This window comes from Phalacrocorax aristotelis, chromosome 7 (genome assembly GCF_949628215.1).
Source record: "Phalacrocorax aristotelis chromosome 7, bGulAri2.1, whole genome shotgun sequence".
Classification (NCBI taxonomy): Eukaryota; Metazoa; Chordata; class Aves; order Suliformes; family Phalacrocoracidae; genus Phalacrocorax; species Phalacrocorax aristotelis.
Window position 1 is genome coordinate 31,712,429 of NC_134282.1, and position 15,538 is coordinate 31,727,966.

The following is a 15,538-nucleotide window of genomic DNA, read 5'->3' on the forward strand; positions in this document are numbered from 1 at the left end:
TGTGAGATTCTCCCCATCCAGACAACCCCAGATGACACCTTGAGCCATGGCATGCTCAGACTTCACAGTTGACCTGACATAGAGAAAATAAGCCTGGAAGAAATCCCTGGTACCCCTATGGTCACCAGCTCAGGGGTGTGGGGCTTCCCAAGTCCTCAGACCCATGAACAATGGCCTGCATTTCCCATCTCCACTCAGAGAATCAGGAGGCAGCAGCCAGAGGATGTGGATGTGGACAACCTCCTGCTGGGGATGAGCTCACAGATTGCAGAGCGGGAGGACAACATTGTGGTGGAAGATCTCCAAGGTCTGCACTCCCCTGCACTGCAGCAGTGTGTCGGTGGGGGACCCTCTTTCCTGGGGTGTGTGGGGGCCAAGGTGGGGAGACAGGTCCTATTGCCACCACCACTAGCACCCAACCACACACTCAGACCAGCTTCAACCTTGTTAACAGAGGTGCAGAGAAGTTGCAGGGCATGTTAAGCAAGTTCCTGGGACTGTTCTGGCAAGGACATGGAGATGATCTCCATGTTCAGCACAGCCCATGGCAGAGGGACAAGACCAGCCCGGCAGTTGGGGTTGCTCCTCTGGGTCTGTCTTGCCATCACCACAGCTTCTAATCCACCCACAGATTACTGGTATGGGCCCCTGAGGTACTCCCGCACCGACTACGTGGCCAGCTGGCTCCAGCGTGGACGAGACCTTGGCCTGCCCACCTATAACCAAGCCCGGGAGCGATTTGGGTTGGACCCTCTCCAGAACTGGTCAGACCTTGGCCCACACCTGGAACAACAGGTAACAACAAGCTGGTCTGGGCACAGAAAGTGTGTGGGTCAAAGGACATTGGGGCAGTCCAGGCAGTAACTGGTTCTCATGGTTTAGCCCCAGTTAGCAGCTAAGCACCACGCAGCTGCCCACTCACTCCCCTGCCACAGCGGGATGGGGGAGAGAATCAGAAAGGTAAAAGTGAGGAAACTCATGGGTTGAGATAAAGGCAGTTTAATAGGTAAAGCAAAAGCCACCCACACAAGCAAAGCAAAACAAGGAATTCATTCACCACTTCCCATGGCCAGGCAGGTTTTCAGCCATCTCCAGGAAAGCAGGGCTCCATCAAATATAACAGTGACTTGGGAAGATAAACGCCATCCCTCCGAATGTTCCCCCCTTCCTTCTTCTTTCCCCAGCTTTATATGCTGAGCATGACGTCATGTGGTATGGAATATCCCTTTAGTCAGTTGGGGTCTCCTGTCCCGGCTGTGACCCCTCCCAGCTTCCTGTGCACCCAGCAGAGCATGGGAAGCTGAAAAAGTCCTTGACTAGTCTAAGCGCTACTTAGCAACAATGAAAACATTTCTGCATTATCAACACTGTTTTCAGCACAAATCCAAAACATAGCCCCATACTAGCTACTATGAAGAAAATTAACTCTGTCCCAGCCAAAACCAGGACACTGGCTTCTCCAGCAACATAGGAAGAGAAACATCAGTGCGCATCCTGCCCTAGCTCATTTTTATGCCTGCAGGGCTGTTTCATTGGGGTAACTGTAATTACATGCCATGAATAAATATATCCTGTCCCACTGCTAAGCTCTTGTGCCACTGGGTGCTCTGCTTCTCCTTGAGCTGAGATGCTCTGGGAGTGATGCTTAGTTGCTCAAGTCCAAGCCATGAGCTCAGGGTCTGTGGGGCTGAGCATGCTCCCAGCCCACAGACATGCGATGCCTGGGAAATGCACATTTCTCACTCCTCCTGAGGCTTGTCAAGATTTTCTGAGGCCCTGGCAGAATTCCCTCTGCTCACATGTGTGTGGTGGTGGTTTCTGGACAGGTCTTGGAGAAGGTTTCTGCTCTGTATGCCAACAACACAGCCAGGCTGGAGCTGCTCCCTGGAGGCATGCTGGAGGTTGATGGCTCCCTTTTCAGTGAGATCATCCTGGACCAGTTTGTGCGCCTGCGTGATGGTGACAGATTTTGGTTTGAAAACGCCAAGAATGGGTAAATGCCTCTCCCCTGTCTGGCACACAGAGTAGGCCACCCACTCCTCTGCCAGCTCCAGGAAGACATAACAACTGGGGCTGGAGGAAATATCATCCTCCATGTTCCTCTGTTCCTAAAACAGTGTGGGGAGTGAATCCCTTCTGCCACCAGACAGTGACACTCAGGGCCACCGCTTGGCCCCACATCTTTTTTTCCCCAGGCTGTTCACAGCAGAGGAAACCAGGCACATCCATAACATTAAGTTCCATGACGTCCTGGCTGCCATCACCCATGCAAACTCCACAGACCTCCAGCCCCATGTGTTCGTCTGGAACGAGGGTAAGTGCAAACAGCAGGGTGCAGGGAGCACAAAGCACCAGCAAGTTAAGCAGGAAAGCAGACCCATCTTGGTGACACAGCTGATGACTCAGTGACACAGGGAAAGCATCAGGCTGTCAGTTTGTCAAGCCTGACACCTGCTATGCCCCTAAGCCAGCAAAATGTCTGCAAAATGCAAGGGTTGCTTGTAAGCAAGGTGGGCAGCATTGGTGTTGAAAGTGGGCTGAAGTCCAGGACTGTGCATTGCATGAGTCTTAGAAAGATCTCTAGGTACAAAAATACAACTGATGTCTTGGAAGGTCATGCTGGGGTTAAACCTGGTTTCTGCCTACCCCACACTGTGTCACACTGCTCACTGACATGTCCTCCATCTCCTTTGATATACAAGTGCATACAGGTCTGCAGGGTAAACTAATGAGTGACCTGAAAAGTGATGAAATTTGCAGATGAGTTAAGCTTTGCATACTGTAACTGTGTAACATTGCTTTCTTTTGCCTTTAATTGCATCAACTGCTGAATGTGCCCTGGGTGCTGTACCGCAATGCTGTCTACTGCCCCTCTGCTCCACCAACAGGGTTGTTCTTTAACCAGGGCTGCTGGAAGGGCTGGCCAGGCTTTCTTGCAAATGTGGTTGCAACAGCAGCCTGAACTGCACCAGCCAGATTTCAGCCCAGTGAGAGCTCAGGGCTTGCATCCCAGCATGTTTTAGGTTCCCAGTAGGCTACAAGCAACCTAGTCCTGTGCTGATGTGCACCCCTCACCCTGGTCCCCTCCTGTGCCATCCTTGAAAAGAGCCTTCCTCTCCCCACTGAGACCCAAAAAGGGTCCTGCTGCCATGCCTAAGGTGAGGTGTGGCCAAACATATCAGTACGCCTTTTCCTCTCGGGCCACACCCTTCACATTTACCAAAAGTGTTTTATTTGGAGTACGTTCCAGCCCTTGCAAGGCATTTTTGTTCCCTTGGCATACACTCCATGCAATTGCACCAGGAGGACTCCCTGGATTTGCAGTATACAGGTGAGCAGAGTCTCTGAGCCTCAATTTGCCATGGCCCAGGGTGCTTCTTACTCAGCCCATTGCACTGGGAGAGGTGATTGTGCTGAACTCCCAGAGTGCTTGAGTCAAGTTCTGCTCTTGGTTTGCTGTAGCAGGCAAAGGTTCAACTGCAAAACAAGAGTTGTCCCCTAAGATCTGGAGTTTAACTCGAGCATCCCAGTTTTGCAGTGCTCCCTGGGTTACTCAGCAGTGAACCCCACCAGCATCCTTAATGCAGAGATTCCTGGCGATGATGGAGTTGAGAGGGGTAAAAGGTCCATGACACTCAGAGCCTGTCTCCCCCATGCAGGAGACCCGTGCCCTCAGCCCCAGCAGCTGACAGCTCAACACCTGGCCAACTGCACACCCATGACCGTGCTGGACTACTTCGAAGGCAGTGGTGCAGGCTTTGGAATCATCATCATTGTCCTCTGCTGTCTGCCTTTAGGTTTACTGCTCCACTTCTTTACCCATGTCCCTTTCCACCAAAGAAAGGGGCTGAGTGCCCATGGACCAAGCACCTCCCAGCAGGAGCTGCTGAGTCTTGGCCATTCTTGAGGTCCTTGAGGTGGCAGGGTCCTTGGGCACCAGGTGGGAGCAGGGCTTTTGTGGTGCAGCCCTGCATTAAATAAAATCCTACAGTGTTGAACTGGGAGTGATGGGGAAGCAATAAACCCCCATCTGTCCCAATCATACAGGTGATACTGCCAAAGTGGAAAGAGCTTTATGATAGCTCATGCTTTCTTCTCCCATGTGTCCCCAGTGACTCTGTTTGTTGCCTGGATCGTTGCCACTCACCGCAAGAGAGATTTCAAGAAGCTGCAGAAGAAGCAGGGCTCCAGTGTACGGAGGGAGGTGACTGGCGAGGTGATGCAGGGTGAGGTGACACTGTTGGTCTTGCTATGGTGTCTGATGATGCTGCTGAAGTCAGGGCACGTACAGATGCAGGGCTGGGCTTGGACCTTATATCCAGACTGGACAGAAGTAGAAACTATTTCCCCAGGAGGATAGTCAAGCAGTAGAGCAGGTAGCCCAGAGAGGTTGTGTAGTCTCCATCCTATCCAAGACCTGACTGGATAAAGCCTTGAGCAGACTGGCCTGATCGCATGGCTGGTTCTACTTTAGGCAGAAAGCTGGGCAAGAGACCCTTTCATCCTGAGTCCCTCCAGCCTGAGTCAGCCTATGACCCTCTAGTTACAACCCTCTCCAGATCACACCTTATCTGAAGTAAACCTATGTAGAGCAACATGTACAGACAGGGACTGTATCTCCTTGTCCTGGCCACTGGAAAAATCCTGCCTCCTTGCTCCATGGTCTGTATTCCTTTACTGTTCATGCATTTGAGCTCTGCAGTTGGGATGCAAGATTTTGCATTGTTTTTCCCTTAACGTGTATCTGGTCATACAATCACTCCCAAGCCGCATCTTGGTGAAGGAGGTGCTGGGAAGAATAGGAGCAGAGGTTTGAGTTTCTAGCTCAGTCCTGTACTCTCTCCCACCAGCCATGGAGTGGCACGGTCCCAAGACAGACAGCTGTCCTGTCTACATTCAGCTCCAGTATGACAAAGTGCTTAAAGTGCTGGACGGGAGGGGGTCTGTCCTCCGGAGCATCAGCCTGAAAGCCCATCAAAGGGTGGAGGTGATCCTCTCTAACAACAAAGGGAACAAAGCTCTGCTGCTGAAGAGCCCCAAGGAATATGACCTGGTGAGTAGCATGATGCCTGGACCCTCCACCATCCTCTGCCACTGTCACATACACCCTGCACCACTCAGTCCTGGGCACTGGGAGCAGCAGAGGCCCCTTCAAGGATGGATGTGGCCTCCTGAGAATGACCAGGTCCAGCTCATACTATGGAGCAACAACTGTGGTTAAGAGCAGCAGCTCTCACATCCCCACTGAGCCTCTGCTGTTCACAGCCATTTGGCGGGGTCTTTTGCAGGTGCTGCTTTTCAGTGAGGAAGCAGAGAGGAACAACTTCATTGGGAAGCTACAAGGCTACTTGGAGGAAAGCAGCCTTGATCTGCATATGTCTGAGATGAAGGAGCAGAGCCTCATGAAACGGGCAGTCACCCAGGAACAGAGGAAACACATTCTGGAGACTTTCTTCAGGCACCTCTTTGCTCAGGTATGTAGAGGTGTGGCAGGCTCTGATGCATGGAGGAAGGTATTTCTGTATTAAGCAATGAATGCTGCTGCTGTTGCTCTCTGTAAGAGTTGGTAAGCCATTCACAAGGAAGCTGCTGATACTTTCTGGACCAAGGGACATTTTCTCTTGCAGAAGACAAAGGGAGTTCTGCTGCGGTGATATAAGTGTGTGAAGTTGCAAAGAGACTTTTGGATGATGTAACTAAGGTCTCTGTAATGGTCAGTGGTGTTTAGTGTGGAAGTCACATTGTGTAGGAGAGACAAGGGACTTTCCCATGGTATGTGCCATGAGTTTTGTGCCAGGGGAGCCACCAGTCTCTGTGCAATAGGTCAAGAAAGTGCATACCAGCCTTCTGCTCTGCCAGCACTAATGGGCTTTCTTTTATGGGACACAACATGCAGGTGCTCGAAATCAACAGGTCTGATGCTGGAGAGCTCAACTTTGAATCTTCACAGAAGGCAAAGGAGTCTCTGACATGTGAGCTGAGCAGGGCTGAGTTTGCCAAGGCCCTGGGGCTCAAAGCCGACTCCATGTTTGTGGACTCCATGTTCTCCCTGGCTGACAAAGATGGCAACGGCTACATCTCCTTCCGGGAGTTCCTGGACATTTTGGTGGTCTTCATGAAAGGTGGGAGCTGGAGCTGGTCTTAATCTGTTGCCCTAAATCCTGTTTCCAGGACTTTAGGCTCTGGCAACACCACCAGCAGAGTGAAGGACAAGATCCATGGCACCTCTACAGATTAAAATTCCCTTCACTTAGGGCAGCTTCAACTTGAGTTATGGGGCAGTGACTATGTAAATATGTTTTCTGTAAGAATGTCCATGCGGGGAGCTATCTCAGAGCAGTGATTTGCTATGTCACTGCCATAGATAAGAGTGCCCCATCTTCTGAACAGACCATGCATCCTGAACCTGACAGATGATAACAGCCACATCAGATATATCTGATCCCTCCTAAATGAACACTCGAAAGGCAGAGTCACAGATGGATGTGGTGAATGCCAGATTCAGTCAAAGTAGCTCCCAGAAAAATCATTGCTGTGCAAAAAAGCACATTTTGAGTTTGCAAAATAATGTACAAGAAATAATGTGTATTTACCTGATTTTTCACCTTGCACTTGAGAAAGTCAAGCAGAAGGGTGGCATGCTATTCACATTCAGTCACTATTCAAGCTGTGATCAGCAGTTTGTTTTCAATCTTTTCAGAGCTGGGTGAGACTTCACTGCTGCAGGTCCAGACTTCCAAAGACTATGTTTGAAAGCACTTTTGGTGATGAAAATAAGATCTTACTTTGCCTCTCTCCCTCCCCACCAGGGTCCCCAGAGGAGAAGTCCAAGGTGATGTTCAGGATGTATGACATTGATGAGAATGGGTTCCTCTCCAAGGAGGAGTTTCTGAGGATGCTCAGGTACTTCTTCTCATCTTTCTAGAAGTTTTCACAATGTCTGTAAACATAGACATCTTCAAAAGCAGCTCCCAGTTTCTGTGCTTCACTTCGCAAGGGAGCCCATGGACTCAACACTCACATATAAGAGCCCATTTCTCCTGTGAAACTGGTCTGGGGCTCTGCCTTGTGTTATTTGAAGGACTCAGGCTGTGGTCCTCTGAAGTTTCTATCTCCCCTCCTTGCTGCAGGTCCTTCATCGAAATCTCCAACAATTGCCTGTCAAGAGATCAGGCAGAGCAGGTGACTGAGTCCATGTTTCAGGCCTCTGGGTTTCAGGACAGGGATGAGCTGACATGGGAGGATTTCCACTACATGCTACGGGACCATGACAGCGAGCTGCGTCTCACCCAGCTCTGTATCAAAGGTCAGTGGGCAGGAGCACTGGATCACCCCAGGGCCTGTAGGGTTGGAGGCAATGGGCAGCACCCAATGCATAGCTCCCAAATCTTGCCCCATCAATCTCTCAAGGCCAACCGCAGTAATGGGGCATCAGCTGTCACTCCATGTACAACATATTTGCGTCATCTCAGAGCCTCTCCCCACTCTACCCCCGCGCAGGGGAGGGGCCTAAACCTTGTCCACTGCATCTCACACACTCTAAACAGCCCCTTGTCCTTTTGGGTCCTGAAAGGTGTCCCCGAGGTGCTCAAGCACAACCTGCATGACCGTGTCTCCTTCATAAAAAAGAAAGAGCCAAAAGGGTAAGCTCTCCTCCTTAGTCTTGCTGCTGCTGGTATTTCTTCTTCTCTTTCTGCCTAGATGCACATCTGCCTTTCACTTCAGCCCCTCCAACAAATGCTCCCACGAGGTGTTCACACACCCAGTGCTGGGAAAGGGAGACGATCACGCTGGGACATGCCCATGAGCAAGCTAGACGCTGCAGTGGGGCTGCTGCCCTCCTCCTCTTGCAGCCAGGCAGGCAGAGGGGAGGAACTGCCTCCTGCAGAGCCCCTGTTGCATCCACTACAAGGGGATGGGGACCTACCTTTCTTTTCAGAGGGGACAGTTATCTTGAGTGAATCCAGCCCATGTACTATGCAGTCAAAGTTAACACAAGCAGGCTTGCAGGAAAGAACTGGAAACCTTCTCATCTGAGCCCAAGATGGAAAATGGGGACAATATTGGCAAGCCCTTCCTGCAAGTATAGCTTTGGGCTAGACATAGCTCTATTCCCAACAGAATCATCCCAGAGGAGGAGAAAGATCCAAACCTGGACACTGTGAGCCACTACATGGAGCGAGAAGGGCAAGAGCTGAGGAAGAGGCCAGGCAGAAAGTGAGTACACCCTCTCCTTGGTGGGCACGCTTCTCGGGTTTGGGTTCAGTCTGTTTGCTGTTTCTCATGTTTCTTTGTCAGACTGGGTAGCCTGCCAGTGAAATGGCACAGCTGCGAGGAGCCAGCACCCCCATGATGGTGGTACAACATAGGGAGAGGACGTGATACTGTCCCTGCAGGAGATGCCCCAGGCCAGGCAGGCATATCATGGCTTCTCACTGGCCAAGGAGCTATGGGAACAGCCCTGTCTCAGTAGGGACAGTACTGTAGTTGGGTCTGGGTGCTATGCTCTTATCCAAAAAAAAAAAAAAAAGAAGGAAGTGGCCAACTCCAGAGTCCAGAATAGTGTTTTTTAGAGTGTATGCCTGGCCCACTGAGAGGGGCTTTGCCTGACAGGTCCTGCCTGTACTCCTCTGCCACTTGGGACGCTGCTGGTACACCCATAGGCTGCCTGCAAGAGCTGCAGGAGAGACTCTGGTCCTCACTGCTGTGGCAGCAGCAAATATTTCTGCAAGGAAGCAGTTAAGTTGTTGTTATTCATGGCCAGAATATCTTGATATAGCTTAATAGCTCCAAGGACCTTCCCCTACACCAGGATCAGTTTGTAGGTGTTGTGGTTTAACCCCAGTTAGCAGCTAAGCACCACGCAGCTGCCCACTCACTCCCCTGCCACAGCGGGATGGGGGAGAGAATCAGAAAGGTAAAAGTGAGGAAACTCATGGGTTGAGATAAAGGCAGTTTAATAGGTAAAGCAAAAGCCACCCACACAAGCAAAGCAAAACAAGGAATTCATTCACCACTTCCCATGGCCAGGCAGGTTTTCAGCCATCTCCAGGAAAGCAGGGCTCCATCAAATATAACAGTGACTTGGGAAGATAAACGCCATCCCTCCGAATGTCCCCCCCTTCCTTCTTCTTTCCCCAGCTTTATATGCTGAGCATGACGTCATGTGGTATGGAATATCCCTTTAGTCAGTTGGGGTCTCCTGTCCCGGCTGTGACCCCTCCCAGCTTCCTGTGCACCCAGCAGAGCATGGGAAGCTGAAAAAGTCCTTGACTAGTCTAAGCGCTACTTAGCAACAATGAAAACATTTCTGCATTATCAACACTGTTTTCAGCACAAATCCAAAACATAGCCCCATACTAGCTACTATGAAGAAAATTAACTCTGTCCCAGCCAAAACCATCACAGGAAGGTTGAATATCACTATGAAAACTATCTTTTATGGTTCTTATCTACAGTTTAATATATGGATCACTGTACACATTTGCTATCAGTTTTCAAAAGCATGTAGACTGCTGGATGACCAGAGATCAACTGCTGACACTGTGCTCTGCAGGTCACTGCTGCCACCAGTGTGCAGAGATGGTCTCAGTGTTGTACAGGGAGGAAAACCTAAATCTGGGCAGTATGGTCCTGAGCCATACCTTGCCAGCTAAACCTCCTCTTTTTGCCAGGGTGAATCAGTACCAGTTGCATTTATACACTGAAGCACAACGGAAGAAGTACGAGCGGAACAAAGTTCAGCAGAAGATCCAGGAGTTCAAGCGCTTTGTTGAGAATTACCGTCGTCATATTGTCTGCGTGGTCCTCTTCTCTGCCATCACTGCCGGCGTGTTTGTGGAGAGAGCCTACTGTGAGTACCCATCCAGCCCCAGATGAGGAGGGGTGCCTGGGCTTGGCCTCTCAAAGCTGCTGGTTGGATGGGGCATGCTGGGATGTGAAGGGGCCTGGCACAACTTTGGGCAACAGTGTTGGTCCTCCCGTGGAATAACCAAAGGATTACTGGAAGGGTCTGGTCCAATGCCCTGCTCAGAGCAAGGCCAATTTCAAAGCTGAATCAGGCTGCTGAAGGCTTTGTCTAGAGAAGGTTTGAAGAGCTCTGAGTTTGGAGAGCCCACCAACTCATTGGGCCTGTGTTGGTTTTTGACCATCCTCCCTTTGAAGAGTTTTTATTTTACATCAGACCAGAATTTCCTTCAGTGAAGCTCATGCTGTCACCTCTCATCCTTTCACTGTGCATCTCTGAGAAAGAGTTTGTCTCTCTCCCCTCTGTAACACCCATTACGGGGTTACAGACAGCCACAAGGCCTTCTCTGACCTACCTCCTCCAGTCTGAACAAGGCCATTTCCTTCAGCCTTTCCCCTATGTGACATCCAGCTCCCACCCATCCTGATGGCCTCCGCTGGACTCGTTCCAGTTTGTCAATGCCTTTTATCAACTGAGGACACAGTACCAAGATGCAGTTTCACAATGCCTGGCAGAGGAGGACAATCCCCTTCCTTGACCTCCAGGGAGACCCTGTCACCCAGCAGCTCTAGGGGGGGGTCTGACACAGAGAATCATTGTCCTGTCCCCACACAGCCCCATCCCTGGTAACCTTTTCTTGGTGGAGCCACACAGGTGCTGTCCCTTTGTTGCAGGAGCAGTCATGGCCCTCAGTGTCAGGTGCATTGACGCCCCCTCCGCTCTCTCTCCCCAGACTATGCCTTTGCATCCCCCAGCACTGGAATCGCACAGACCACCTTTGTGGGGATCATTGTCTCCCGGGGATCAGCTGCCTGCATCTCCTTCATGTACTCCTACATCCTGCTCACCATGTGCCGCAACCTCATCACTGTCCTGCGGGAGACCTTCCTCAATCACTACATCCCCTTTGATGCTGCTGTGGACTTCCACCGCTGGGTTGCCATGGCAGCCTTGATTTTCTCAGGTAGGTGGGCTGCTGGGGGATGTGTTGCCCATGAACCACAGCTAAAGGAGGAGGATCAGCCCATTACGGCACAGCAGGACTGGGCAGAAGCTTGAAGAGCCATATGGAGCGTGGAGAGGTATAGATGCTTTGCACCAGAGAAGAGGAGGAATTGCCAGGTCCCCGGACATATCAGCAGGGTCTGCCACATCTCCATCCACAGCAACAGTGATAATTTTCTCCCCTGGTTTCTGTCTTTTACAGTGCTCCACACTGCAGGTCATGTAGTGAACGTCTACATCTTCTCCGTCATGCCTCTCAGCGTGTTGTCCTGCCTCTTTTCCAGTGTATTTATGGACGATGGGTAGGTGAAATTTAAAGCACAGTCCAGACAGCGTGTCCTGGGGATGGACAGGAATGAAAGTGGAAACGAGGAGTTTTCTCTGGCCACTCCATGGTGCAATCTTTTGTTCCTCTCCAGGTCACAGTTCCCACAGAAGTATTACTGGTGGTTCTTCCAGACTATTCCAGGTGAGACCACCTAGCAGGCAGACCACCTGCACGTCCATGCCCAGGGTGGGAAGCCCTCTGCCCAGCCCAGGCGGACCCCCTGTAGGGCTTCCCTGATCCCCGACAGGAACTCCCAACCTTTTCAATCACAGGCATGACTGGAGTGCTGTTGCTTGTGATCCTGGCTGTGATGTATGTATTTGCCACACACCACTTCCGACGCGTCAGCTTCCAGGGCTTCTGGATCACCCACCATCTCTACGTGCTCCTCTATGTCCTGGTAAAGCATTTGGTCTGGGAGGGTAGGGTGGTGCCAACGTATCACAAGCCTGCAGGTCAGCCTGGCTGACAAGATGAAATAGATGGGGAGGTCCCAAAGGAGCTGGTGGCTCCCAACTTCCGCTGAGCTGCCACCAAATCAGACACAGGGCAATGGCTTACCATGCTGGGCGCTGTGCTGATGTGGGCTGCTCCCTGCCCAGGTCATAATCCATGGCAGTTATGCGCTGATCCAGCAGCCCCGCTTCCACATCTACTTCATCATCCCAGCTCTCATCTACAGCGCAGACAAGCTGCTCAGCCTGAGCAGGAAGAAGGTGGAGATCAGTGTGGTGAAAGCCGAGCTTCTGCCCTCAGGTACTGCATCCTCTCCGGTCATGCATCTGAGGCTGCAGCAATGGAAGAAATTAAGCTACCAGCCCTGCCAGCACTGAGATGGCAGCAGTTCCCAACCCAGGTGGCACATAGGTGATTCGGGAGCCGGGAAATGTCCTGCTGGCTCTCACATGTGCTAGTGGCTCGAGCTGGCATCCCATTACACATGTTGCCCTGATGCCTTTGCAGCACTCCTGCATGGCAAGGGTCTCCTGTCCCACGCCCCCCCACAGGCAGGGAAACTGAGGCACAGAGCTCAGGCCATCACACCCTAGGATCAGTTATTTACCCAAGAAGAACTGGTTGGCCAGAGGGCTGTGCCCCAGCAAGGCCTCTCCCGCATCCTGAGCCCTGTGCCTGGCTCCATGGCTTGTCCCCAGGCTGGCTCCCGCCCACCCTGAGCACAACCCTAATGCTCCATTTTCCCTTGAGCCCACTCATCTCCCCCAGCCTTTACTCTTCAGTGATCAATGTCTTCACTTTAATGATGTCCCCATCCCTGTCCCCCCCAGGTGTCACCTACCTCCAGTTCCAGCGGCCACAAGACTTTGACTACAAGTCCGGGCAGTGGGTGCGCATTGCCTGTGTGGACCTGGGCACCACTGAGTACCACCCCTTCACCCTGACCTCGGCACCGCATGAGGACACACTGAGCCTGCACATCCGGGCTGTGGGACCCTGGACTACCCGACTGCGGGAGCTCTACTCCCCAGAGAGCCTGGCCCTCATCAGCAAGCTGCCCAAGGTGCGCCGCATGCTGTTTCTTCTGGAATGGGGACATCTGAGCCCAAGAGCATCTCAGCAATGGGTTGTGCCCAGCTGAGGCACTTCTCCAGCCTTGAAGGTAGGTAAGTGGAGGAGGGAGATGCTCTGCTGACAGCTGGCTCCCTTCCAGCTCTATCTGGACGGACCGTTTGGGGAGGGCCACCAGGAGTGGAACAAGTTTGAGGTGTCAGTGCTGGTGGGAGGAGGCATCGGGGTGACGCCCTTTGCATCCATCCTCAAAGACCTGGTTTTCAAGTCATCCATCAGCTCCAAGCTGCTGTGTAAGAAGGTAAGAGGAAGCATCTGGAGGACAAGAGCCCTCTTGAGATGCCTCCTGCTGCTGGTGGCCTCTTCGGGAGCAAAATCCCCCCACAACCCATCTGGGAAGGAGCCCCATGGGCATGTGTGGGGTGCCGGCCCCAAGCTGAGCCTTGTCCCCAGATCTACTTCATCTGGGTGACGCGCACACAGAGGCAGTTTGAGTGGATGGCAGACATCATCCACGAGGTGGAGGAGGCGGATAGGAACGACCTGGTTTCCGTGCACATCTACATCACGCAGCTGGCCGAGAAGTTCGACCTGCGCACCACCATGCTGGTGAGCCTGGCCACCTGCCAGGGAGGATGCCATGTCATGCAGGGCCATGCTGGGCCATCTGACATGCACTGATATCTCTTCCAGTACATCTGCGAGAGGCAATTCCAGAAAGTGCTGAACAAGAGCCTGTTCACAGGGCTGCGCTCCATCACCCATTTTGGGCGCCCTCCCTTTGTACCCTTCTTCAACTCACTGCAGGAGGTGCACCCCGAGGTCAGTGCCTGGCTGGGGACAGCGGGGGTCTCCCACCGGCCAGTGTGGAGGACCGGCCCCAGCCTGTCCCCGAGGTCCTGGAGGCCATGGTGGCATACACACCAAGGGCAGGGCAGAAGGGGCATGAACACCACTTCACCTCCGGATCCAGGGTGAGCTGCAAAAGTCAGCAATGCCCTGTACCAGCCAAACACCCCATGCTATGGCAAGACCCCAGCTGCAGCCACTGCCCAGAGCTGGCAGAGACCCTGGGGGACCCCATTCTTCCTCCATGGCCCCAGCAGCTCCATGGGGAAGTGACAACCTCCACAAAAGCCTCCTCAGGCCAGGACATACTGCTCAACCAGCACCTGTGCCCAAAGCTGCCAGAGGGCAAGCGGCTAAGGGGGGACTGGGCTGGGGGGAGAGCTTGTGCTGCTGGGTTTGATCCCTTTGGCTCCCTCTTCCCCCAGGTGCAGAAGATCGGAGTGTTCAGCTGTGGCCCGCCCGGGATGACGAAGAGCGTGGAAAAGGCTTGTCAGCAGCTGAACAAGAATGACCAGACCTACTTTGCACATCACTATGAGAATTTCTGACCCTACCCTATGACATTTCACCCTCCGACTGCAATCTTCGTTGGAAATGTGTGTTCAACCCCAGCACCTGTGCAGCAATGCTTTGGGTGGTCATGGTCCTGGGCTCCCACCCACTACCATCCCCGGGAGAAAGCCATCCATGGCGGAGAGCACACTTGCCAAGACCCACAGAGCTGAGACCAGCACCCAGGGCACCAATAAAGTGTTGCCATCCCAGCATCGTTCTGCACAGCCCTGGTGTGTACCCCTGAGCCCAGGGCATCCTGCTACCATCCACACACTCCTGCAGCCCCACACCCAGGGTAGGGCTGGTGTGTCCCATCCCAGAAAACCCAGTGTTCGAGTCAAGCCCAACTCTGCCACCTTAATCCCTAAAGACAGAGCCCATGCACTGCTGGGTCACACAGGGAATGGCGCTGAACAGCTCTGAGGAACCGCTTGGTGCCAGCACAACCTGAATTCACAGCACTTTTCCCGAAGACCTAGGCAGCATGCACTTGGGTTGGGAAACCATATTGCTCCCCACCATCTGTCTCCTTGAAACAGGCTTAGCTTCCCTAATGCGCTTGTTTGTGCCTACTCATTAGTGCTCCAAACCTTCCCTGGGTTTGCATAGGGCCTTAGTTGTGGTTGCACGGGCTTCTTTCAGCAGCATCCCATCCCTTGATCAGGGATCATTTGTGCTTGTTTAACTAATGCCTGGGTTTGCATCACTGGGCTGCTGCCCTTGCAGGCTCGGATTGAGCTTAAATAAAGCCGACTGAAGCTCTAAAACATTTTCTTGCCTCCTGCCATTGGGTCTTGGTCACCTGGAGCCTTGCAGTACTTGGGGCATAGTGCTGGCCGTGCTCCTGTTACAGAGTATTTACATCTACCCAGTGGGAAATGGTTTAAAGAGGAGTAAGTTTTCCCTGCACTGGTGATGTACATGGGGTGGAGGGGGGGATGTAGATTTGAGCCTAGGCACAGCACCCCAGCAATGCCCCATCAGTAGCAATGCCCTCCCAACAAGACCTGGCATGGGAGCAAATTAAAGCCAATGGGATCAAAGAAGCCGAGCCATGGGAATAACTTACACCCCTGGGGTGTTAAACAACCCCCCAGGCCCACAGGAAGTTAATAACAGGGTCTTGTGATGGCCAGTGGTCTCCCAGCCATGCCAATGGGGCCCCCCCCAGCACCGGAGTCAGGGGCCAGGAGAGTCCCACGGCTCAGCAAGAAGCTCCAGCTCACCCCCACTGCCAAAAGCTGGGCAGCCTTCCCCACCCCAGCCACCACGCACCCTTCAGCAAGGTGCATTTTAGCAGTTCTTGG

At 52.6% G+C, this 15,538-nt stretch overlaps 1 protein-coding gene across 2 annotated transcripts in view; it reads left to right on the forward strand.

The window, feature by feature from the left end:
• The window catches only part of DUOX2 (dual oxidase 2), a 28,492-nt gene that overhangs the window by 12,424 nt on the left and 530 nt on the right, over window positions 1–15,538 (forward strand). The window contains exons 11-34 of one of the 2 annotated variants that reach the window (XM_075099728.1): window positions 199–307; window positions 632–795; window positions 1,827–1,993; window positions 2,196–2,314; window positions 3,660–3,797; window positions 4,113–4,226; window positions 4,851–5,053; window positions 5,289–5,474; window positions 5,897–6,122; window positions 6,810–6,903; window positions 7,131–7,306; window positions 7,574–7,643; window positions 8,122–8,217; window positions 9,675–9,853; window positions 10,701–10,931; window positions 11,175–11,274; window positions 11,392–11,441; window positions 11,573–11,700; window positions 11,903–12,056; window positions 12,587–12,819; window positions 12,970–13,128; window positions 13,281–13,436; window positions 13,521–13,649; window positions 14,102–15,002. In XM_075099728.1, coding sequence (XP_074955829.1) covers window positions 199–307; window positions 632–795; window positions 1,827–1,993; window positions 2,196–2,314; window positions 3,660–3,797; window positions 4,113–4,226; window positions 4,851–5,053; window positions 5,289–5,474; window positions 5,897–6,122; window positions 6,810–6,903; window positions 7,131–7,306; window positions 7,574–7,643; window positions 8,122–8,217; window positions 9,675–9,853; window positions 10,701–10,931; window positions 11,175–11,274; window positions 11,392–11,441; window positions 11,573–11,700; window positions 11,903–12,056; window positions 12,587–12,819; window positions 12,970–13,128; window positions 13,281–13,436; window positions 13,521–13,649; window positions 14,102–14,224 — 3,504 coding nt within the window. In that variant the 3' untranslated portion in view covers window positions 14,225–15,002. Of the gene's footprint in view, window positions 1–198; window positions 308–631; window positions 796–1,826; window positions 1,994–2,195; window positions 2,315–3,659; window positions 3,798–4,112; window positions 4,227–4,850; window positions 5,054–5,288; window positions 5,475–5,896; window positions 6,123–6,809; window positions 6,904–7,130; window positions 7,307–7,573; window positions 7,644–8,121; window positions 8,218–9,674; window positions 9,854–10,700; window positions 10,932–11,174; window positions 11,275–11,391; window positions 11,442–11,572; window positions 11,701–11,902; window positions 12,057–12,586; window positions 12,820–12,969; window positions 13,129–13,280; window positions 13,437–13,520; window positions 13,650–14,101; window positions 15,003–15,538 lie in introns of those variants that run through there. The other variant, XM_075099727.1, reaches the window with a different exon arrangement.